At 43.9% G+C, this 25,041-nt stretch overlaps 1 protein-coding gene across 1 annotated transcript in view; it reads left to right on the top strand.

Moving 5' to 3' along the window:
• Positions 1-25,041, top strand: part of ANTXR2 (ANTXR cell adhesion molecule 2) — a 181,415-nt gene that overhangs the window by 58,279 nt on the left and 98,095 nt on the right. The window contains exons 9-10 of the mRNA XM_060687005.2: positions 3,337-3,432; positions 4,773-4,842. Coding sequence (XP_060542988.1) covers positions 3,337-3,432; positions 4,773-4,842 — 166 coding nt within the window. The remainder of the gene's footprint in view (positions 1-3,336; positions 3,433-4,772; positions 4,843-25,041) is intronic.

Below are 25,041 nucleotides of genomic sequence, written 5' to 3'. Positions count from 1 at the left end.
GAACAGCGTTCCGTGCGCCTTTGGCGTGTTAGTCATGACGGCCACATGACCACGGAGACGTCTTCGGACAGCGCTGGCTCTTCGGCTTTGAAACGGAGATGAGCACGGCCCCCTAGAGTCGGGAACGACTAGCACATATGTGTGAGGGGAACCTTTTACCTTTTAAGGTCTCCTGGAGGTTTATCTGTGTCATCATTCACTGGTTTGAAAGAGGGGTTAAAGAGGCCATCTATGTCAAAATGGATCAGCCCTCTCTCAACAGAGGGGGAAGGATACGGCATCACCTAGAAACCTCCAAGTGGCCTCAACGACTCTCTTAAAGGATGCAAATGACCAGCTGTCTGCAAGGAGTATAAATCCTTCCATTTCCCACCATCCAGTCAGAGCTGAAGAAGCTTCTTGGATGAGAAGTCTTCAAAGAAAAAACCAGAAAGTCCAATTGCCTCTTGAAAAAAAGCACCTGGGATGATTTAGTCTGAATGGAAAATTTCATTTTAAATTGTTCACTGCCAACGTGAAGCTTGGCAGGAGAGTGTTTTCAGAGGCTGCATATTTTACCTCAAGGGTGGACTAACATTTTTAGGCCAAAGTCTGTACAAAACTGCAGACGTTCCAAGTTAAAATGGTGGGAAAAAAGTAACTTAAAAACGTTTTTCACACCTATGACCCTTGCAGTATCCTCATAGTCACGTAGCTGACACTTGTCAACTGGCATGTACAGGTATTTATGATAGTTGCAGTGTCTGGGGGTCACATGATCACCTTCTGGCAAGCAAAGTCCCCAATCGTGGGGAAGTCCGATTCACTTAACAACCGTGTTACTAATGTCAGAGTTCCAATGGATGCCCTAATTAAATCATGAGCCTTGAGCCAAGTTTCAAAAGAAATCCAGTTATTTATTAGGAGCAACATGTCGGCACATACCCCAGTGAAGTCAGCTCCGCCCCACGTAATTTACGGCCCAACTATTACCCTGTTTCCCCCCCACCCCCGTCCTCCCAGGGTGTGTCATAAATCACATTCTCCAACGGAGCACTATCATGTGCTGTAGAAATCATTCGAGTTGACATTATCAACTGTAGCGATTCATTTAACAATTGTGGCAAGAAAGGTCATAAAATGGGGCAAAGCTCACTTCAGAACTGTCTTGCTTTGCAAAAGAAATTTTGGGTTGAATTGTGGTTGTGAGTCAAAGGTGACCTATACTTGGCTTTTGTGGTAGAGCCAAAAAAAAAAAAAGCTCCTGAGTAAACTTGATTTAATTTATTTTAAATTGAAATCAGTCCATATGATTATGTTTAATAATTATTCCCTATTGAGTTAAATAATTTACCATTTCTATCGTATTTAAAATATATAATTTTAATGACAACTACTGGAAGAGGGCTACAGATTGTGTCTCTCTTGTTTTTCCAATTTAAACAAAGAGAGACATTAAGAAGAGGATGGTTTGGATAAACACATCTGGAATCCCAATTACACCCTCTCAAAATTCATTGGGAAATTTGGTGAAAAGAATTATCACTGGGGATATATATATCAACTGACCTCCCACTCTTTCCCTCCTTCTTGTAGGAAGTTAGCACCCACCCTTCTCCTAGAAAAATGAAATATTCTAGGAAATATTACAAAGGCAGAATATTATACCTCCCTGGGTGAGAAATGGAGAAACATGTTTTTTTTTGGGCAGGAAGCAAACTCACTCTTAATAGCCCCCACATTCTCAATAGCCCACAGCAGATGTCAGCACTTAAGAGATAAAGAGATAGCTAGGTCTATTCATAAGCAAATGCCCTCACCCCAGATCCAACAAAGGTAGGATTAGCCCTCAGCCATAATAGGAATTGCCCAAAACCTGCTTCATTACATCATCACCCAGCAAGATTCAACCAGGCCTGGGACTCAAAAGACAACTTACAAAGTTACCCCTGCATGATCCCATGGGAGTCTGACAACCAATCAGAATACAAGCTCAAATTCAAAGCCCAACAGAGGGTAGAAATCTCTCTCTCTCCCCCCCCCCCCATGTGCTTTTTTGCCCAGGACCTCAAACCAGGGGTGAAATGCTCCCGGTTCAGACCGGATCGCCCGACCCGGTAGCGATGGCGGTGGGTGGTTCAGAGAACCGGTAGAAAAAATCCCTGCCCGCCCTGCCCATGCCCAACTGAGCCGCGCAATCATCAGAGGCTTTTAAAAAAATTTTAAAAGCATTTTTTCTATAACCTCTTCGGCTGAAAAAATGCTTTTAAAAGTAAAAAAAAAAAAAAGCCTCTGATGATCGCATGGCTCAGCTGGGATCGTCAGAGGCTTTTAAAAGCATTTTTTCTACAACCTCTTAAGGTTGTAGAAAAAATGCTTTTAAAAGCCTCTGACGATCCCAGCTGAGTTGCCTGATCGTCAGAGGCTTTTAAAAGCATTTTTTTCTGCAACCTCTTAAGGTTGTAGAAAAAAATGCTTTTAAAAGTAAAAAAAAAAAAAAAAAGTTGGCCACGCCCACCCAGTCACATTACCCCCGTTCCCACCAAGCCACGCCCACAGAACCGGTAGTAAGAAATTTTACATTTCACCACTGCCTCAAACCATGTGGTCCTGTCCACCATTAAACCACCTTTCCAATCAGCCTCCGTGTTTCCAGTGCCTTTCTCCCCACTTGGAACTGAACCCAGATGGACATTTCTTCCAACATTCTCCAGCTGCTTTACTAGGACAAGAGTTTCTTAACGTCTTCTCCTTTCTTTCCAAAATCGTAGGCATTAAGTATAAACACCATCAAACACATGAGTATAAAATATTAAAAGAGTTTATTTTGCTGTCAAAAGTCAGTAAGGAAACGTGGCCTACGTCCACTGCAGGGGTGGGTTCCTCCCAGTTCCGTCCGGTTCGGCCGAGCCGGTAGCGGTGACGATATGACGTCACCGAACCTGTTCTCCCACCCCCTCCCACCCCCACCCCCTCACACACGTTATTCTTATCTTTTATTTGGTCCCACCCCCAATCTATTACTGCCTCCTGAGTCCCAGCTGATGACTAGAGGGGAAAAAACTCTTTAAACTCTTGCTGCCGGGCTTCAAAGGGCCGCCCTACAGCTGATCAGTGTTAAAAGCAAACAAATGAGTTGGGTCGTAAGTGCGAGGACTAGTCGTAAGTGCGAGGACCTTCCAGAAATGACTCTTTTCAGCCTTCTGAATAGTCCCTGTACATATAGCCATGGCCACCCAGTCACATGACCTCCAAGCCACTCCCACAAAATAAGCCACGCCCACAGAACCGGTAGTAAAAAAAATTAGAACCCACCCCTGGTCCACTGGCTGATGATTTGTTGGTTCTGCTTTTCAGAGGAGTTCCAAGTCGTTCTCAGCGGAACAGGATTCACGTTGGGTAGGACACGCGATAGCGTCGTCTGCAGTTTTATGGTGAATGGAACAACCATGAGTAAGTATCCCTACAGCACAGAGCATTTGAGTCGTCAGAGTACATATAGTCCTCAACTTACAGCCATTCATTTAATGAACATTTGAAGTTACAACAGCACTGGAAAAAAAAGGAACTTATGACCATTATTCACAATGATGACGGTTGCAGCATCTCCATGATCAAGTGATCCAAATTCAGATGTGAGAGGTCTTTTTCTTTCGCGACCTTCTGTTTCATCGTTTGCAGGGAAACAGGAGCTCACGAAAGAAACGCCACGGAGATCTGACCTGGGGCGACGGTGCGCGTGCCAGCAGAGAGGGCTCTAGGTGCCACCCCTGGCACGTGTGCCATAGGTTCACCATCACAGCTCTAGAATAACTTTGAAAGTACACTAATCGGCATACATTAAAATGAAATTTCGTTGCGTACAGCTCTCAAAGGGTCACCACCTCCAATGTACATTGCATAAACAGGACTAAATGAATCAATCAATAAATAAAATTTAAAAAGTATGCATGTGGGTATACCCAGCAGGTTCTGACAGGTTCTGGAGAACTGGTAGAGGAAATTTTGAGTAGTTTGGAGAACCGGCAAATGCCACCTCTGGCTGGCCCCTGGAGTGGGGTGGGAATGGAGATTTTGCAGAATCCTTCCCCTGGGGAGGGAAGGGAATAGAGATTTTGCATTATTATCATGTAAATGATTTTAAATTGGGTGTTTTAAATTTTTGGGTTTTAATTTGGGCCGAAATTATTTAATAATTTTAATTATTTTTTAATTGATGTCTGTATATTTTTTGTGTTTTTAATAGGCTGTACACCGCCCTGAGTCCTTTGGGAGAAGGGCGCTATAGAAATAAAATAATAATAATAATAATAATAATAATAATAATAATAATAATAATAATAATAATAATAATAATAATAATAATAATAATACATCCTCCGATGATACCTTAACAGTTCCTAGGTCCTTGGTTAGGACTCGAGCTGCTGAGCTATTAACCAGCCTCAAAGGCTGTGAATCTCACTAAAGATTAACTTATAATATTATTATTATTATTATTATTATTATTATTATTATTATTATTATTATTATTATTATTATTATTATTATTATTATTATTATCCTTCCCCTGCCATACCCACCAAGCCACACCATGCACACCACACCACACCACACCCACAAAGCCATGCCTACAGAACTGGTAGTAAAATAATTTGGATTTCACCACTGGCATATACCCACATATATTATATGACACAGAGAAACAACACAGTTTTATCATCTTTGTTGATAAGCAGATATTATCCGATTATACAATATATGTTTTTTTGTCTTTTGTTTGGTTTTTTTAGATGTAAAACCAGAAAAAGTGGAATCTAATTTCATGCTCTGTCCGGCACCCATTCTCCATGAGGTTGGACAGTAAGTATTTTATCCCATTGAGGCATAAGGTAGGGTGAGAGAGAGGAGCTTATTAAAAGAATGTGTTTTGGTCCGCCAGCAGCCTGCAGAGCTGGCAGTGGAGTCGGACAGTGAGGAGGCTGGGGAGGGACATGGGCCAGTCCTGGAGTCTGGGGAAGGCTCGGACGAGGGCTCTGTGTCAGAGGCTGAGATGGGGCCAGGGCCATCTGGGAGTTATGCATGGACTCCTGAGCCTCCAGAGTCAGATATCAGAGAGGCAGAGAAACAGGAGGAGCCTGTTCCTAGTGCGTGCATGCGCAGAGCTGCCAGAAGGAAAAACAGTTAAAATTAAAGGGACGACTCGGGAGTAAGGCCTGGAGATGATTGGCCCCTCCCATAAGGCTTAAAAGAGGAGCAAAGGCACGTGGGCCCTTTGCAAGAAAGCAACGTTGTTAATTCTGTTCCCAGTCGGCATCTCTGTTTGATTCTGAACTCTGTGTGGCTTTGCCAAGTAGGTTTTGGCAGTGTGTTAAGGGAGATAAAGGTTGGTGACTATCCCGAAGGACTTCTTCCAACTAATTGGAACTCAGCTGTGAATGAACGTAATTCACAGCTGTTGCAATAAAAGAGGTTTTTGGGACTACTCGTGTGTTTTAATGACTCAGGAAGCCTAGGTCACAACAAGATATATAGGTAGTCCTTGACTTACAGCCATTTCTTTAGCCATTCGAAGATACAATGACATTGGAAAATTGACCAATGAGCACTTCTTCTACTTAACAACCGTCGCAGCATCCCCTTTAGTCACGTGATCAAAACTCAGGTACTTGGCAACTGGCATGTATTTACGACAGTTGCAACATTTCAGGTCATGCGATTGGCGCAATGGTTAGAACGCAGTGTTGCAGGCTGGCTGCCCACTGCCAGCAGTTCGATCCTGACCGGCTCAAGGTTGACTCAGTCTTCCATCCTTCAGAGGTTGGTAAAATGAGGACCCAAATTGTTGGGGGCAATAGACTGACTTTGTAAAACTGCTTAGAGAGGGCTGTAGAAGCGGTGTATAAGTCTAAGTGCTATTGCTTGGGAAGGAAGGAAAGGAAGGAAGGGAGGGAGGGAGGGAGGGAGGGAGGGAGGGAGGGAGGGAAATGAGAAGGAAGGAAGGTAGCTGTAGTGGTGTGGTGGTTAGAATGAGTATTGCAGGCTGACTCTGCCAACTACCAGCAGTTCAATCTTGATTGGTTCAAGGTAGACTCAACCTTCCATCCTTCCGAGGTGGGTAAAATGAGGACCCAGATTATTGGGGGCAATAGGCTGACTGCTTAGAGAGGGCTGTAAAGCACCGTGAAGCGGCATATAAGTCTTAAATGCAATTGCTATTGCCAATTGTGATCTTCCTGGCTGGCTTCTGACAAGCAAAGATAATGGGAAATGCTGGATTTGCTTACCGACCTACTGATCCCCTTAACAACTGCAGTAACTCACTTAACAACTGTGGCAAAAAAAGGCATAAAATCGCCAAAACTCAATTACCAACCACTGTTTAAGACCAGAAATTCTGATCCCAATTGTAAGTTGTAAGTCGAGGCCTAGTTGTACTATCTGGGGCAAACAGGAGAAACAAATGTGAAATTAAAAGTGTTTTTTTTTTATTCTGATCTATCTATTCCTTCATGGAATGCTAATCTGAAAGGCAAAGTATGTTCTCCAGAATGTGTGTCCTGTGATTATTATGGTTTATTGTTAGAAGTGTGAAAAATGTTTGGAATCTAGTGTCGAAAATGGGCTGCTCTGACTATACAGCTTTTCATCCTATTGCAGGGTAGTTTTTGAAAGTGAATTCTTACAAGCTCCAAATGGAGCTTGTAGGAGATTCTGGGCAGATTCTCTTCAAGAGGCAACTGGACTTTCTTAGTTTCTCAGTGAAGACGTTTCGCTTCTCATCCAAGAAGCTTCTTCAGTTCTGACGGCATAGTGGGGAACGGTAGGATTCAGTCAGAACTGAAGAAGCTTCTTGGATGAGAAGCGAAACGTCTTCAACAAAAAACCAAAAAAGTCCAGTTGAAAAAGCACCTTTGGGACAAGCTCCAAACACTTTTTAGAAGTCTGGAATATTTCTTGTGACATAAAAAAGAAAAGAAAAGAAAAGAAAAGAAAAGAAAAGAAAAGAAAAGAAAAGAAAAGAAAAGAAAAGAAAAGAAAAGCCCCTTTCAAGCTCTAGATATTCAGAATTGAACTTTTCTGCATTATTTCTACTTTCCAACCCTCACATTTGTGCATCGGTTGTGATATGGGATTATTCACTAGCTTGTGATACTGAGGGACAGCTGAATCATCTTTATTTCCAGATGACTTGTGGGAAAATTAGAAGTGTTAAAAGACATTTAAAAAAAACCCTGCTGTGAAAATCTTGCAATACTTATAATGCATAGGATATTCATTTTTTCATTTACAGCACAGGTAGTTCTCGATTTACAACAGTTCACTCAGTGACTGGTCAAAATTACAGTGAAAAACTGACTTGTTTTTCACACTTACGACCATTACAGCATCCCCATGGTCATGTGATCAAAATCCAGATCCTTGGCAACTGACTCATATTCATGACGGTTGCAGTGTCCTGGGGTCTCGTGATCCCCTTTTATGACCTTCTGACGAGCAAAGTCAACGGGGAAGCGAGATTCACTTAACAACCGTGTTCCTAACTTAACAACTGCAGTGATTCATTTAACAACGGTGGCAAGAAAGGTTGTAAAACGGGGGAAAGCTCACTTAACAGATGTCTCACCGAGCAACAGAAAATTTTGGGGCTCCGTTGTGACCGTAAGTCGAGGACTACCTATATTGACGAATATCACTAGGCCCATGTAAGCATAATCAGAAGATTAAAATGGTAGGCGCTTCGGCTTGGAAATGTGCAACTAAATTCGGAAAGACACAAATGGAAGATAGGATTGTAGCAAATCAAAGTTTGCAGCTCAGAATGGGATGGAGTCACGAGATCAGTGACGGCTAACCTTTTTGCCGTCGCGTGCCAAAAGTGGGGGGACCGCGGGAGGGTTGCGTGCGTGCGTGCCCACACCCATAATTCAATATGCCCCGCCCCCTGTGCATGCATGCGTGAATCCCTCCCCCACGCTCTCCCTGCTTTTGGCACGCGATGGCCCGGTGGGCCCAATAGGCCTGCTTTTTGCCCTCCCCAAGCATCAGAGGCTTTCTAGGAGCCTGGGGAGGGCGAAAACACCCAACCGGAGGCCCTCTGGAGGCCGGAAATGCCCATTTCCCAACTTCCGGTGGGCCCAAAAGGCCCAAAAATCAGCTGGCCGGCACACCCATACGTGCTGCAACCAGCTGGCATTAAGTATTTTGACCAAGTTCTCTATAGAAATCAGATGTTTTCCTCAGAAGTTTCCCTTCTGGTAGTCTATATGCGGAGGGAATATTTATTTTCCTACCTCAGGGGAAAAAAATGATTAAAGGGGATGGGCATTTGGAATGGTTGACTTTTTTGGGGGAAGGGTATTAGAGTTTGGTACATTTGTTAGCATATTTAGTAATCTGGTTCTGTAAGCACTGAGTTTAGGGCAGTTACTAGCAGTTGGGAAGAACATTTTATGATTCGTCTAAAGAGTCTGATTGTAAAGTAACTAATACTAGCCCCACATTGTCTGAAGGCTAAATGAGAAGGAGAAAAGCTTCATGTTGGGGTTGTGCCATTTCCCCCTCCAGCAAGTATGGGTAGGGAGTTAGAGTTAGAATTGAAACCCTTAACAAGCATGCTGAATAGAAAATTCTAGGCCAACATAATGCATGTTTTTTTTTATCTGCTGAAAGCACAAAAGCATCGCTCCATTTCTCTTCCCACCGCCCCCCCCTTTCGAGTCTGAAATGGTACATTCCGAACATCATGTCGAGCTCATCTGTTTTAGCTCCAAGATGATCACTACAGCGCAACCTGCCAAATGAGCACAAAATGTGCTGAATTTTTATCGCATGTCTTTCCAACCTTGGTGCAAAACGAGGAGAACATGTTGTATTTTTATTGTGTTGGGCTACGATTGTCAGGCTGTACAGGGTCGCTTGCAGTCAGCGTGCACTAAATTATAATGGCAGGGCCAGGAAAGCACTGAGTAGACTGGAAGCTAGCATTCTCTCTCTCTCTCTCTCTCTCTCTCTCTCTCTCTCTCCACTCCCTCCATCTCTCCCTCTCCCATTCTCTCTCTCTCCCTCCCTCTCTCACCCCCTCTCCTTCCCTCCCTCTCTCCCCCTCCCTTTCTCCCCCTTTCTCCTTCCCTCCCTCTCTCCCCCTCCCTCCCTCTCTCCCCCCTCTCTCCCTCCCTCCCCCTCCCTCTCCCTCTCTCCCCCTCCTTCCCTCCCTCTCTCCCCACCTCCCTCCCTCTCTCTCCCCCTCTCCCCCTCCCTCCCTCTGCCCTCTCTCTTCCTCCCTCCCTCTCTCTCCCCCTCCCTTTCTCCCCCTCTCTCCTTCCCTCCCTCTCTCCCCCTCCCTCCCTCTCTCTCCCTCTCTTTCTCCCCCCTCTCTCCCTCCCTCCCCCCTCTCTCCCTCTCCCCCTCCCTCTCTCTCCCTCTCTTTCTCCCCCCTCTCCCCCTCTCTCCCTCCCCCCCTCTCTCTCCCTCTCCCCCCCTTTCTCTGCACAGATATTGCATAATAAGGTAGACTTGCAAAAAAAATAATAATAATTTTAGCCCCTTGGATGGAGATATAAAGTCTTGTGGTTTTGGAGGGTCTTAAAACGAAAAAACCACGAGAAATTTGGGCCTAGGCTGCTTTGTAACCAATCACAGAGACGATATCCCCGAAAGCGACTGTACATATTTGAACTCCTGACTTTCTACTGGCATAATTGGTGCTGTTGTTGGACACCACCCAAGGCCTCTCTTCAAGTGGAGCGAACTTTAGTTGCTAACTCGCTAGCAATTTGCGAACGGCTTCTCTCCTCTCCCTTTCTCCGGTGGGGTTTGGATGTGGAGTAGATTAAGTTAAAACGATTGCGAAAGGAACAAGCGGTCTCTGCCGCTAATAAATGCAAATATGCTGACACACAAGGAGGGAAGGCTACCTAAAATAAATCGGCATCGTTGGCAAATCGCTATGACTGGATTGCACCGCTGACCAATCTCACATCCCTGTTGCCAGTTCCAGTGGAGGGTGGAGATTTTCCCGTTATCCTTTGGCCCCAAACAAACAGCATCCTGCCTTTTGCCTCGTTGACAAAGCTGAATTTATCAAAAGTTGGAGGAAGTGTGTGACAGCATCTGTCAGTTGAGAGAGCAAGGGGAAATTAGGAGTTAGAATAAACATTAACATCCCGAGGCTTGCATGGAGGAGGCACATTAAACAAACACATTTTTATTGTGAATTTACATAAATTTAAGCTTAAAAAGGTAAAGGTTCCCCTCGCACATATGTGCTAGTCATTCCTGACTCTAGGGGGCGGTGCTCATCTCTGTTTCAAAGCCGAAGAGCCAGCGCTGTCTGAAGACGTCTCCATGGTCCTGTGGCCGGCATGGTGAAACGCCAAAGGCGCACGGAACGATGTTACCTTCCCACCAAAGGTGGTCCTTATTTTTCTATTTGCATTTTTTTACGTGCTTTCAAACTGCTAGGTTGGCAGAAGTTGGGACAAGTAACGGGAGCTCACCCCATTATGCGGCACTAGGGATTCGAACCGCTGAACTGCCGACCTTTCGATCGGCAAACTCAGCATCTTAGCCGCTGAGCTACCATGTCCCTCACTGTTTAAGCTTACTTTTTTCTTTTATGGGTTCATTTTCTGCAGAGAAGGGAAAGCTGGCACATAGGGTATCAAAACTGACACACAGGTCCTGAAGGAATTCACTTTGACTTCTGAGCTTTTCGCAGTTATGAGTTTGGTTTTTGAAGATCCCCCCTCCCCCCCAAGTCTGTTCCCACCATACTTTTCGCACTGAAAAATATCTCCACCTCTGATTTGGCCAAACATTTCTCCAATGGCTTGAAAAGACCTTGGTGGTATTTCTTTTAGTATTCCAATCATCCTTATTGCCCATCTTGGCAATTGCGACGGTTTGGTTCAGGGGTGAAATCCAGCAGGTTCTGACAGGTTCTGGAGAACCGGTAGCGGAATTTTTGAGTAGTTTGGAGAACCAGCAAATACCACCTCTGGCAGGTCCCAGAGTGGGGTGGGAATGGGGATTTTGCAGTATCCTTCCCCTGCCACGCCCACCAAGCCATGCCCACCAAGCCACGCCCACAGAACCAGTAGTAAAAAAAATTTGAATTTCACCACTGATTTGGTTCCTTTTAAGTGTGGTGCCACACAACAAGCAGTCCTTGATTTATTGACCACAATAAGGAAGACCATTGTTAAGTGAGTTTTGTCCCATTTTATGACCTTTGTGGCCACAGCTGGTAAAAGAATCACTGCAGGTGTTACGTTAGTAACATGGTTGTTGAGTCCCAAAGGTGCTTTTTTCAAGAGGCAACTGGACTTTCTTGGTTTTTTTTTTTTTTTGAAGACGTTTCACTTCTCACCCAAGAAGCTTCTTCAGCTCTGATAGAATCCCTCTATTCTGAGGGTTAGGGGGGGGGCTGAGTTTCTGCCTCCCTTTTAGGGGAAATATTCTCCCCTTTTAATATTTCCTAAAATATCTCATTTTCCTAGGAGAGGGGTGGGTGCTAACTTCCTGCACAACTATCAAAAATACTTGCCAGTTGCCAAACATCGGAATTTTGAGCCTGTGATTATGGGAATGCTGTAAAGGTGCTAAGTGTGAAAAATGGTCATAAATCACTTTTTCCGATATGGTTGCCACTTTGAACGGTGACTTAAACGAATGGTTCTAAGTCAAGGACTGCCTGTATTCAAAATGCTGTTGGACCTGTGCAGAACAGAGCGGAGATATTCACAAATCACATATACTTTTCATGAAATAAATGAAAATAACAAGAAACTTGCATTTCGATCCCGTGGGTAAAACAACCTTTGAAATCAGAGGAACCGACAATTCGCTTTGAATTTCTTTCTCTGTCCTGGATTTCATTGGAATGGCCTACTTCACAGGTCTATTTAAAAGATAAATACAGGGTGGGAGCGAGGCACCGTACGAGCTTAGAGAAACTTTCTGGGAGACAAATATAATTAACCATAGCTCTGCAATTCAACCCTTACTTGTGGTTTTTAATCACACTCTGAAGTCAGTGGTAAGTCCGCTAGATTCTCCATCCTGTGGTCCAGAAGACTTCTGAAAATCCCAGTGGATGTGGGATGCGCGTTAGAGCTCATTTACATTGGACGGTTCGCCAGTGTAAATGGTTGCATTTTGTTAAAAAAGGAAAACAACAGCCTTAGCAGTTTGACGTTGTAGCTTGAGAAGTCTCTGTTCTCTTGGCCGGGCCCCCACTTTTCACCAGCAAGCTGTTTTTCAGCACTATAATAATATACCCATTTCTTTCTGTAAAGCAACTTGGAAGCTCGAGTGAGATTTATGCTTTATTGCATCCAATCGATTTTGAAACCGAGGGTTGTTTTTTTTTTTTATTAATTCACAGCAGCATCTGGCTAAAGAGGAGGGCAAGGGGATTGTCAGATCCATAAACCAGACACAGCTGAGTCATTCTGGAAGAAGAAGATGTGTTTGGTAGACAACCCTGTCCTTCTGTGTTGTCAGCTGAAGCTAAAAAACCACTTTGCAGAGAAGAAATAATACAAAGAGTGCAGTGCTGTGCACCTTATTCAGAAGTGAACCTCAACTCCGTTTATGTTGTGGCCCGTCAGCAGCCTGTGCAGCTAGTAGCTGATTCAGACAGCGAGGAGGCTGGTGTGGTGCTGCGCCAGCAGCCTGTGCAGCTGGCCCTCGAGTCAGACAATGAGGAGGCTGGAGAAGATGTGGTGCCAGAGGCAGAGATTCAGCCAGGGCCTTCAGAACCTCCAGAAGCTCCCTTAAGTGAAGAGGAAGAAGAGGAGGAGCCTCTTCTCGATGCACGGGCGCACAGAGCTGCCAAAAGGCAGGAGTGGCTCCTCAGGAGGAGGTCTCCTCGAGAGTAAGGCTTGGGGCTAATTGGCCACTCCCTTAGCCTATTTAAGGAGGAACGCCGACTGAAGCAATTTGCAGGGAACAACTTCATTCACATACCTTCGTGTCTTGTCTTGCTTATCAGCTTCCTGCAAATTGCTTCTGGGCATTCTGCCAACCATAGTAAGCTTTCAGTTATTATTCTTTGAATTCTTGGCGGCTGTTAATGCACTTAATTAACAGCCGTTGTTGTAAAAGACTGGTTTCTTTAGGAAACTAAGGTTTAAACGGACTTTGTGTGTGCTGCGTTCTTTGGGGTCCATAGCTGGGGCAGAACAGTTTAGTAGGAGTTACTCTCAGGTGTATACAGGTAGTCCTTGACTTAGAACAGTTCATTTAGTGACCGTTCAAAGTTACAACGGCAATGAAAAAAATGACTTATGATCGTTTTTCCTACTTATGACCGTTGCTGCATCCCCATGATCACGTGATCAAAATTCAGGATACTTGTCCACTGGTTTATATTTACGATGGCTGCAATATCCCATGGTCGCGTGATCTCCTTTTGCGACTTCTGACAAGCAAATTCAACGGGGAAGCCAGATTCGCTTAACAACTTGGTTACTAATTTAACAACTGCGGCGATGCACTTAACAACTGTGGCAAGAAAGGTCGTAAAATGGGGCAAAACTCATTTCACTAACATCTCGCTTAGCAACAGAAATTTTGGGGCTCAATTGTGGTCGTAAGTCGAGGACCACCTGTATAGGATCATAATTATTACTGATTTTTTTTTTCCCTGATTGGGTTTAATCCACAAGCCATGGAGTGTTTAAATCTTGGTTTATTGAAGAAACATCGTCCTGAACTGTAAACCATAACTTGACTTCACTGTTGGCTAGATCCGTTGAATCCCTATTACGGTTTATTATAATGTGTTTTTTCAAATTGTGAGCGTGCTAGATTATATTCAAGAAAACTGTATGAATGGAGTAGACACAATCAGTCTGTCAGAGTTGAAGAAGCTTCTTGGATGAAAAGCGAAACATCTTCAAAGAAAAAGAAAGAAAGAAAATCCAGTTGCCTCTTGAAAATGTACTTTTGGGACAACCATGATCTGGATGACTGAGAACCTCCATAGACATTCACAACGGTGACATATTACAGAATATTATCCATCCAATTTCTTTCCAATATTTCCTATGCACCTTCCCTTCTCTTTTCCCGCCTTTTTTTTTTCCAATGGTTATCCTAAAGTTTTAAGAGGTTTTTATTAAAAAAAAATAAGATATACACTGCGTGAACATGTTCCTACAGAGATAGGAGATCATCATAGATCTCTGTTGCTGCTTCAACTTATTCACAAATATGTCAGCCTTTGATCTTTTTGCTACAACTAATGAATGAAAGGTGCTTTTTTCAGGAGGCAGCTGGACTTCCTTGTCTTTTCTTTTGAAGACCTTTCACTTCTCATCCAAGAAGCTTCTTCAGCTCTGACAGAATAGAGGGGAAGGGAAGGATTTATATTCCTTGCAGACAGCTGGTCATTTGCATCCTTTTGTGTATCCTTTTATGCATATGGACTACTCAGAGGGCTGAAAAAGTTATTTTTGACTGGTCCTTGCACTTTTGACCAGTCCTCGAACTTACGACTGTCCTCACATTTTACGTTTTTTGCCCTATCTTATACCATGTTGAAGAGAAGCAGTAGTGAAATGAGTGACATGGTTGTTAAGAATGCTGCACAGGCATAAATGTGAGGATGGTCATAAGTGTGAGGACCAGTCAAAAGTGCGAGGACCTGTCAGTAATGACTTTTTTCAGCCCTCTGAGTAGTCCCTATACACATAGCCATGGCCACCCGGTCACATGACCAGCTAGCCACGTCCACTCAGTCACATGACCTCCAAGCCACGCCCACAAAATAAGCCACGCCCACAGAACCGGTAGTAAAAAAATTTAGAACCCACCCCTGGTTGGGGGTCACCACAACATGAGAAACTGTATTAAAGGGTCGTGGCATTAGGAAGGTTGAGAACCACTGTTTTAGAGGGTCCTTGAAGTACTTGGAAGTTTATCTGTGTCCTCAGGGTCACCTGAGTAGTGCAAATGGTTCCTGTGGTTTAATTGGTTTTAAATTTTATAAATCTATGTATTTTAATATGGCTGTACACCGCCCTGAGTCCTTCGGGAGAAGGGCGGTATAGAAATCGAATAAACTCAAACTCAAACTCTGTAGTCTGCCATTTTTTTCCTCTGGAAATCCACTCCTACTCCCACACCATTCAAAGGGGGTTCATCCCAAATTGTATAGCTAAAAGTCTGTAGAGCTTTTCAGTCATCTGGGTAATGGTTGTACCCATTTTCAGGAGGCAACTGGAACTTTCTTGTTTTTTTCCCTTTTGAAGACATTTCGCTTCTCATCCAAGAAGCTTCTTCAGCTTCTGACAGAATTGTGGAGAATGGAAGGATTTATATTCCTTGCAGACAGCATCCTTTAAGAGGGTCCTTGAAGCACTTGGAGGTTTTATCTGTGTCCTGTGATCTGGATGACTGAGAATCTCTCCAGACTAATGCCTGAGGCTTTGCTGGTTTTATAATTGCTAGTCATTCTATTGGACCGGAAGGCCCCAACGTTGAATTTTCAATGGCCTTTTTTCTTTAAAAGGGAAGAAATAACTCCCCATCCCCCCACCCCCATTTCTCAAATTTATGTAGTGGAGTTTTGATGGGTTCCTATTGGCCTCACCCTGGAGGCTGAGCGATGGTATCTAAGGACCGGTCAACATTATGGTGCTGTTGTTTTATCTTTATCTGTTTTAGACACATGCAGGGTAGGGACTGCTGTGCAAGGTGACGGCAATTGAGTGTGTTTGTCTAATTAACTTTTGGCGCAAGATTCCGAACCATTAAGAAGCTAGTTAGTAGCGCTCCGGAATAAACACATCTGGTCCTGCAAAGAGAAGCGGTTCTGCCTGGCGTTGGGTGACAGATGTGCTGATGGCTCCCTCTGTCCTCTCCTTTAAATAATTAACAATGTGCTGCTGGACAAGTCCTCAAAGCCAGCTGTTTGCTCCACCCTCATTAGCTCGTAGTGCAAAGCTTTTCTTTTGGCTTTTTCAACAAAAAGTGTTTTGCTAGGCAGGGGTTGGAAGTGGGGGAAATCCTCATCTTTTGAAATAAGACTAGACATTTGGCTTCTGAGGTTTGCAAAGGCGCTTGGGGTGGTTGTGACAGAGCCCAGGCCACCCACACGAGAAAGCGTTCATTGGCTTGAGAGATTGATCTCTGCTTCTGGACACAAAGGGCATCTTGGCAAATCCCACCCAGATGTTTTCATTTGTTTAGAGGCGGTGGTGAACATCAGAGGTGGTATTCAGCCGGTTCGGACCAGTTCGGGCGAACTGGTAGTGCCGACGATCAGTTGGCCCCGCCCCCACACCCCCACTTTATCCTGTCCTTTATTTCCTGGTTTGTAGTTCATCTCAATCGCACGGCACAGCTATCCCTCCCCCCCTTCTCTGTTCTACTTACCGTTGCTGACTTGGAAGGTAAGCAGCTGAGCTTCTAAATGCTCCACTTTCAGCGCTGCATGCATGAGTGCATGTGCAAATTGCACGCTCGCCGAACCGGTTGTTAAATCGGCAGCATCCCACCACTGGTGAGCATCCCTCTTTTGAAAATAGTGGTGACTTGACTTAAGAGTCATTCTCCTGAGTAATGTATGGCTGCTCAGCTTGGAATATCTGGGGACTTATGGGTAATTGCAGTGATGGAGACAGAAGAGAGAAGGAGTAAGAAAGGAGAGTGTACAAATTCCAGTGATTTATATTTATATGTTTGTAAAGTGGATAAGACACTGATCGGCAGTTCAGCGGTTCGAATCCCTAGTGCTGCGTAACGGGGTGAGCTCCCATTACTTGTCCCAGCTTCTGCGAACCTAGCAGTTCGAAAGCACGTAAAAACAATGCAAGTAGAAAAATAGGGACCACCTTTGGTGGGACGGTAACAGCATTCCGTGCGCCTTTGGCATTTAGTCATGCTGTCCACACGACCACGGACATGTCTTCGGACAGTGCTGGCTCTTCAGCTTTGAAACAGAGATGAGCACCGCCCCCTAGAGTCAGGAACAACTAGCACATATGTGCGAGGGGGACCTTTACCTTTACCTTAAATCATCTCTACTCCATATTCATATTTGAAAGTCTTGTTTTGTGTGACAGTGGATCCTCTGATTTGGAGACTACGAAGACCTATGCTTTCTTTGCCTGATTTGCAAGAAAATATACCTCTTAATAAGTAATTACGTATTGATGGGCCAACGAGACAAGCCACAAGGAGGGATATTTAGTACTTCACTTTTAAAAATGTCCAAACTTCATTATATTTTATACAGACTGACAGAGCAATTCTCACAGGCTTCTTCTGTTTCTGCAGTCTGTTTTTTTCCTCCCCCTTTAAAAATGGTTTTTTTTCCCACAACAGTCAACAATAGCGCAGCTGTCCTTCTGTCTAGTAGAGATCTCAAACCTGCAATTTGGCAAGAAGAAAGGAACAAATTGGATAAATACCAGTAAGCGGTTGCAAAAAGGAAAAAAAAAAAAAAAAGAAGAGAGAGATTGAAATGAACTCTACAACTTGTTTGATAGAAATGATTTAAAGAGGCATATGGTATAGTTAAGTATGCTTTCAAAAACATTGGCCTACTTTTGTGAATCGGCTTTTGCATTATTTTAAAGTTATTAAAGTAAAAGAAAGGGAAGTCAGGATATGAATGATACATATTTAAAGCATACAGTATAGCTCTCTCCCTCCACAAGCACGCAAATCATCCATTGATAATTCAGGACAGAATTGGCATAAGGGCAATGCTTTGAATTAATCAGTCTTGCTTTCCTGAAGATTTGGAATTTAGAATAACAGAGTTGGAAGGGACCTTGGAGGTCTTCTAGTCCAACCCTCTGCTTAAGCAACAAACCCTATACCATTTCAGACAAATGGTTGTCCAATCTCTTCTTTAAAAACTTCCATTTTTGGTGCATTCGCAACTTCTGGAGGCAAGTTGTTCCACTGGTTTATTGTTCTAACTGTCAGGAAATTCCTCCTTAGTTCTAAGTTGCTTCTCTCCTTGATTAGTTTCCACCCATTGCTTCTTGTCCTGCTGTCAGGTGCTTTGGAGAATAGCTTGACTCCCTCTTCTTTGTGGCAACCCCTGAGATATTGGAAGACTGCTATCATGTCACTGCTAGTCCTTCTTTTCATCAAACTAGACATACCCGATTCCAGCAGCCGTTCTGTATATGTTTTAGCCTCCAGTCCCCTAATTTTTTTTTTTTTTAAAATTTGATTTATATGCCGCCCTTCTCCGGAGACTCAGGGCGGCTTACAATGCATTAAGCAATAGCTTTCATACTTTTGTATATTTATACAAAGTCATCTTATTGCCCCCACAAACTGAGTCCTCAATTTACCTACCTTAGAAAGGATGGAAGGCTGAGTCAATCTTGAGCCTGGTGAGATTCGAACTTACAGTAATTGCAGACAGCTGGTGTTAATCACAACAGGCCCTAATCATCTTTGTTGCTCTTTTCTGCACTCTTTCTAGAGTCTCCACATCTTTTTTACATTGTGGTGACCAAAACTGGATGCAATATTCCAAATGTGGCCTTACCAAGGCATTATAAGCGATATTAACACTTCACGTGATCTTGATTCTATCCCTCTGTTAATGATGTGGGGCTATTGATAAAGATGGGTGGCATGAGAATCATGGTCTGTTGGAATTATTTTGGTTGGGACCACTTTTTCATGAGGTCAAGATCCAGTACAGATCGTCCTCGACTTACGACCACAATTGAGTGTAAAAAACCATTTTTTAAACTGTTATTAATAATAATTATTCCATGCTGGCTGGGGAATTCTGGGAGTTGAAGTCCATAAGTCTTTAAGTTGCCAAGTTTGGAGACCCCTATTCTAGGGTGATATTGGCCCAATTAGACTTGGAGATTTGAAATTTTGGGTTCGGTTCTGTTGGAATTTATGCCTTGACATTCAACAGCAATCCGGTTTGATTCAGGCCACGTAAAGATGTTAAGTCAAAAGGCTCATCGAAAAATTAGAATCAAACAGGTCCAGCTGCTTATTTTTCTCGCCGGAAGGAATGAAAAGAGTGGGGACGGCCAATCTTTAGAGGGCATTAAATCTGCCAAAGTTCCAGCGGGATGTCACCGAGGCTTTCACCCCAACCAATGTCTGAAATATTTCCCCAGGAGTGTAGAGATGAGGAAAACCAGCACAGCGCCTCCAAATGATCTAGCAAAATTCGATTAAATCAGCACGGAAAGGGCGCCACTGTGAAATAAAACTTTCAAAACTATGCAAAAGCATGGTTATTGCTTGCTGCGCTTACCCTTCAGGGAGGTGGGTGGGTCAGATCTGGTGTACAGCACTAAAAAAAAAAAATGCCCATTGACTTGTCCATGTGGGGTGTCGTGCTTTGCTGCTTCCGATTACTGGATGGTTGAGATGGCAAGAGCGTTGGCATAATAGTTTGGCCTGGGTAAGGGCCCCCTCCTTGCTCATTTCATTGGGGTGCCAGGTCGGCAGGGCACATTTAACAAAGCTTGGCCTGATTTGAGGAGGACTCATTTGTTTTAGTGTTGTGCCTTGCTGGCAGTGTTCTTTGTTGGTTATTTAGGAGAAGCAGCCTAGTACAGCGAATTACAATGCCGCAGAGAAGGTTGGCATAGAGAGCAGTAAGTGGCTCTTATTGCTGTCTCCCCTTGTCTCACAAAGCAGTAAACATTTGGGTAGTGACTGTATTAGCCTGGCACCCATTGATACATGATTGAGCGTTCCAAACTTCCCTCAGTCGTGCGCAAGTCAAGGACTACATGTAGACTTTGGTTCAACCTTTGCCAACTTGGCGTGTGGACTTCAACTCCCAGCATTCTCGGCAAAGACCAGGCTGCTCTGGGCATGCTGAGAATTGTGAAAAGGTAAATCAGTGTGGGTGGACTGCTAGCTGGACCAGGTCATCTGGCTGGGGAATTCTGGGAGTTGAAGTCCATACAGACACAACCGAGCCAGTACTTGCGGGACCACCTACTACCACCAATAGCCTCCCACCGGCTGGTACGCTCTCATGGAGAAGGGCTCCTCCGGGTGCCGTCGGCCAAACAGTGTCGACTGGCGGCCCCCAGGAGGAGAGCCTTCTCTGTGGGGGCACTTACTATCTGGAACAAGCTCCCCCCGGAGATACGAAGGATCCCGGATCTGCGCACCTTCCGCCGTGCTCTAAAGACCTTTTTATTTCATCAGGTGGGCCTGGCCTAACTTTCTCCCTCTTTTTAAACAATTTTAATATTTTAACGTTTTTAATATCTTTAATACTTAAAGTCTAAATTGGTTTTAAATTGCTTGGGGTTTTAATCTGTCTGGGCCAAACTATTTAATTCGATTTTATTTCTGCTTTTTAAATTTTGTATGTATGTATTTTATTGTTGGCTGTTCACCGCCCTGAGTCCTTCGGGAGTAGGGTGGTATACAAATCAAATAAAAGTAAAGTAAAGTGGTGGCGCAGTGGTTAGAATGCAGTATTGCAGGCTACTTCTGCTGACTGCCAGTTGTCAGCAATTTGTTTATTTTTATTTATTTAGTTGGTTATTTTGTCAACAAGTACAAGGAAACAAGTATCAGTATAGACATAGACATAGACATGGACACGTGAAAAAAATGGCACAAATAAATGGATATAAATAAGCAAAACATAGCCATAAACACATAAAATGAGTACATATAAATGGGGACAGTAGGACAGGGATGGTAGGCACACTGGTGCGCTTATGCACGCCCCCTTAAGGACCTCTTAAGAAACATGTAAGGTCCACGGTAGACAGTTTAAGGTAAAAAGTATGGGAGTTAGAGAAAGTAACAATAGGATCAGGTAGAGTGTTCCAGACATTTACTACTCTATTGCTGAAGTCGTATTTTCTGCAATCAAGATTAGAGCGGATTACATTGAGTTTGCATCTATTGATAGTCCTTGTGTTATTGCGGTTGAAGTTAAAGTAGTCATTAACAGGTAGGATGTTATGGTAGATAATCTTCTGTACTAAGCTTAGGTCAGAACGTAGACGGCATAGTTCAAGGTTATCCAGGCCTAAAATTTCAAGCCTGGTGGTATAAGGAATTTTATTGCAAGCAGAGGAGTTGAGTACCCTTCTTGTAAAATACCTCTGGACCCTCTTTAATGTATTAATGTCGGAAATACAGTGTGGGTTCCAGGCAGGTGAGCAGTATTCAAGGATAGGTCTGGCAAAGGTTTTGTATGCCCTAGTTAGAAGTATAGCGTTACCAGAGAGAAAACTTCGTAAAGTAAGGCAGTTCGATTCTGACCGGCTCAAGGTTGACTCGGCCTTCCATCCTTCCGAGCTCGGTTAAAACGAGGACCCAGATTGCTACCGTTTGGTGGTTCAATCCTGACCGGCTCAAGGTTGACTCAGCCTTCCATCCTTCCAAGGTTGGTAAAATGAGGACCCAGATTGTTGGGGGGCAATAGGCTGACTCAGTAAACCGCTTAGAGAGGGCTGGAAAGCACTGTGAAGCGGTATATAAGTCTTAAGTGTTATTGGTGGTGATGGGAGCGACGTGGCACTCCCATGTAACACCTCTCCTGCGTGAGCTGCACTGGCTCCCGGTGGTCTTCCGAGTGCGCTTCCAAGGTTTTGGTTATCACCTTTAGAGCGCTCCATGGCTTAGGACCTGGTTATTTACGGGACCGCCTGCTACCACCAGTAGCCTCCCGCCTACCAGTACGCTCCCATAGAGATGGGCTCCTCTGGGTGCCGTCGGCCAAACAATGTCGACTGGCGGCCCCCAGGGGGAGAGCCTTCTCTGTGGGGGCACCTACTATCTGGAACGAGCTCCCCCCGGAGATACGGAGGATCCCGGATCTGCGTACCTTCCATCGCGCACTCAAGACTTTCTTGTTTCATCAGGCTGGCCTGACCTAAGTCTTTCCGCTTTTTAAATGGAAATTTTAAATTTGGTTTTAAAGTATTGGGGTTTTAAATTTGTTCAGCCAAATTATTTAATTCGTTTTATTCTATTTTAAATTTTGTATTTATATTGTTTTATTCTATGGCTGTTCACTGCCCTGAGTCCTTCGGGAGTAGGGCGGTATACAAATTCAATAAAACTAAACTAAACTAAACTATCGCTATCTTCAAGCTGCCGAGATTGAGAAACACTGACATAAAGGTTACTTGAGATAAATCGGCATATAGCTGACAGAATTGGTTCAAGGAAGGCTGTGGTTCAGCCTTAATAGATAAAATGCTCCTGAGATCCGTAAATCCACAAACTTCTATGAAAATCTGACTCTTCCGGCTTAAAGATAAGCATATAAGGAAACTTGCTGAGTCTGTTCGAATTCGGGCCAGGAGCAGCTGATCTCTAATCCTTACCATGTGTTTAGGTTTTTCCAAAGTTATTTGAAGAAATAAGAAACCGCTCTCCTATTTATGTTTCTCTGCTGCCTAATTTCTCTTTCTAGAAAGCCCCACCAAGTCCTAATTAGTGGCCTTTATGCTATATCTGTGTTGCTGGAGTGGTAATTAGTGAGTTTATTGCCAGGCCTGACATTTTTATGGGCGTGAGTGAATCCATGTAATTCTTTACATCTCAAGAACTCACAGTTGGATTGACTATTCAAATCTTTTTTCAGATGGTCATTTTTATTACGTTTATGTTTCTGGGATGAACAGTTGAGTAAGTGGAGTTGAGTCCAGGGTTTAAGTCTCAATGGACCATAGGCCAGCTAGGATGAGTCCCTGGTACTGCTTTTCCTCCACTGAATGTTTCTTAAACATAACATAGACCACCAGTCTGTTTCCAGATCCAGTATCAAACCATTGATACTGTCTCTTGAATGGGATATTTATACAGATTAACAGAGTTGGAGGCGACCTTGTAGGCAGTGGTGAGTTTCAAAATTTTTTACTACCGGTTCTGTGGGCGTGGCTTGGTGAGCGTGGCTTGGTTGGCATGGCAGGCGAAGGATACTGTAAAATCTCCATTCCCTCCCCACTCCAGGGGAAGGTTACTGCAAAATCCCCATTTCCTCCCGATCAGCTGGGACTCGGGAGGCATAGAATAGATGGGGCCGGGGCTAGTCAGAGGTGGTATTTATCAGTTCTCTGAACTACTCAAAATTTCTGCTACCGGTTCTCCAGAACTGGTCAGAACCTGCTGAAACTCACCTCTGCCTTGTAGGTCATCTAGTCCAACCTCCTGCCAAAGCAGAAGACCCTACACCATTTCTGACAGATGGCAGTCCAGTCTCTTCATGAAAGCTTCCAGTGATGAAGCTTCCACAACTTCTGAAGGCAACTTCTGTTCCATTGGCTGATTGCTCTCTCACTGTCAGAAAATTCCTCCTTATTTCCAGGTTAAATCTCTCCTTGATAAATTTTCATCCATTATTCCTTCTCTGGCCTTCAGGTGCTTTGGAAAATAGCTTGACCCCCTCCTCTCCATGGCAGCCTCTCGGATATTGGAAGACTGTTATCATGTCTTCCCTGGTCCTTCTCTTCACTAGACTAGCCATGCCCAGTTCCTGCAACCGTTCATCATATATCCACTCAAGTCACTTTATAATGCCTTGGTAAGACCACACTTTGAATATTGCATCCAGTTTTAATCACCACGATGTAAAAAAGATGTTGAGATTCTAGAAAGAGTGCAGAGAAGAGCAACAAAGATGATTAGGGGACCGGAGGCTAAAACATATAAAGAACAGTTGCTGGAATTGGGTATGTCTAGTTTAATGAAAGGAAGGATTAGGGGTGACATGATAGCAGTGTTCCAATATTTGAGGGGCTGCCACAAAGAAGAGGGAGTCAACCTATTCTCCAAAGCACCTAAAAACCTCAAGTGATGGAGCCACCACAACTTCTGGAGGGAAGTCGTTCCACTGATTCATTGTTCTAACAATCAGGAAATTCCTCCTTAGTTCTAGGTTGCTTCTTTCCTTGATTAGTTTCCACCCGTTACTTCTTGTCCTGCCCTCAGGTGCTTTGGAGAATAGGTTGACCCCCTCTTCTTTCTAGCAGCCCCTCAAATATTGGAATACTGCTGTCACGTCACCCCCCTAGTTTTTCTTTTCATTAAACTAGACATACCCATATCCTGCAACCGTTCCTCATATATTTTAGCCTCCAGTCCCCTAATTAGCTTTGTTGCTCTTCTCGCCACTCTTTCTAGAATCTCAGCATCTTTTTTAATATCGTGGCAACCAAAACTGGATGCAATATTCCCAGTGTGGTCTTATCAAGACATTCTTCTTAACTTGTGAAGGGTTTCTTTCAGAAACGAAGAAGATCTGTGTGCCAGCGTTCCAGAAAATCCCCCAACTCCACGTAAAACTCTGAAGCAAGCATTTTTCAAAGTTCTATTTACTAGAATAGGTAAACTGGCACATCTGGGAAAACCCGAATCTGAGAGGTCCGGATTTTCCCTCAGTAAATCAAAACCCCCAAAACCATCCCTTCAGTCCTCAGTCAATCACATGCTTTAGTCACCATCCGTCCCCTCTCGAGACAGCACTCTGACCACTCCTTCTCCAGATGCAGGATTGGCCTGACCTTGACTGACAGGAAGAATGCTATTATGTCTACAGACAACCCCTCTACTAAATCCCTCCCCCCTACTTTCTCACACATGAGAAGGTGGCAGCAGCATGGAAGCTTCCGGCTTAATATGGCTTCCAAAGCTGACCCTGTGGGTCGCAGCATCAGGGTGTCCTAGAAATAGCTCTGTAGCCATAGTTGGTTCTTGATTAGACTCCAAGTCAGCTCAGATCTTATTCACTTCAGGATGATTGGAGCACAGATCTGCGGAAGACTCCAATGACAAAACTTTTATTGGAGGTGGTACAATCAAGGAGCAATTTTTCCATCTCTGTTCGTTGTAACTTTATTCTCCATATTGTTCTGCCCCAGCTCCGGATTCCCAAGGATTGTGACACACACCAACAATTCTTATCAAAGTTATAACGTACCAAGAATAAACTAAGTCCGACAAAGGTTGGCAACCAGCCCAGAAAACAAGATACAATAAGATACTCACTCTCCAAAATGCTCTGTAATAATTACACGTTGTTTCCAGCAAGAAATTACTAACTGCGTGCGACTTAAATAGGCTAAGGGA

Source organism: Pantherophis guttatus, chromosome 8 (genome assembly GCF_059756535.1).
Source record: "Pantherophis guttatus breed Tessera chromosome 8, ASM5975653v1, whole genome shotgun sequence".
NCBI classification, from domain to species: domain Eukaryota; kingdom Metazoa; phylum Chordata; class Lepidosauria; order Squamata; family Colubridae; genus Pantherophis; species Pantherophis guttatus.
This window is presented reverse-complemented; position numbering and strand designations above follow the sequence as displayed.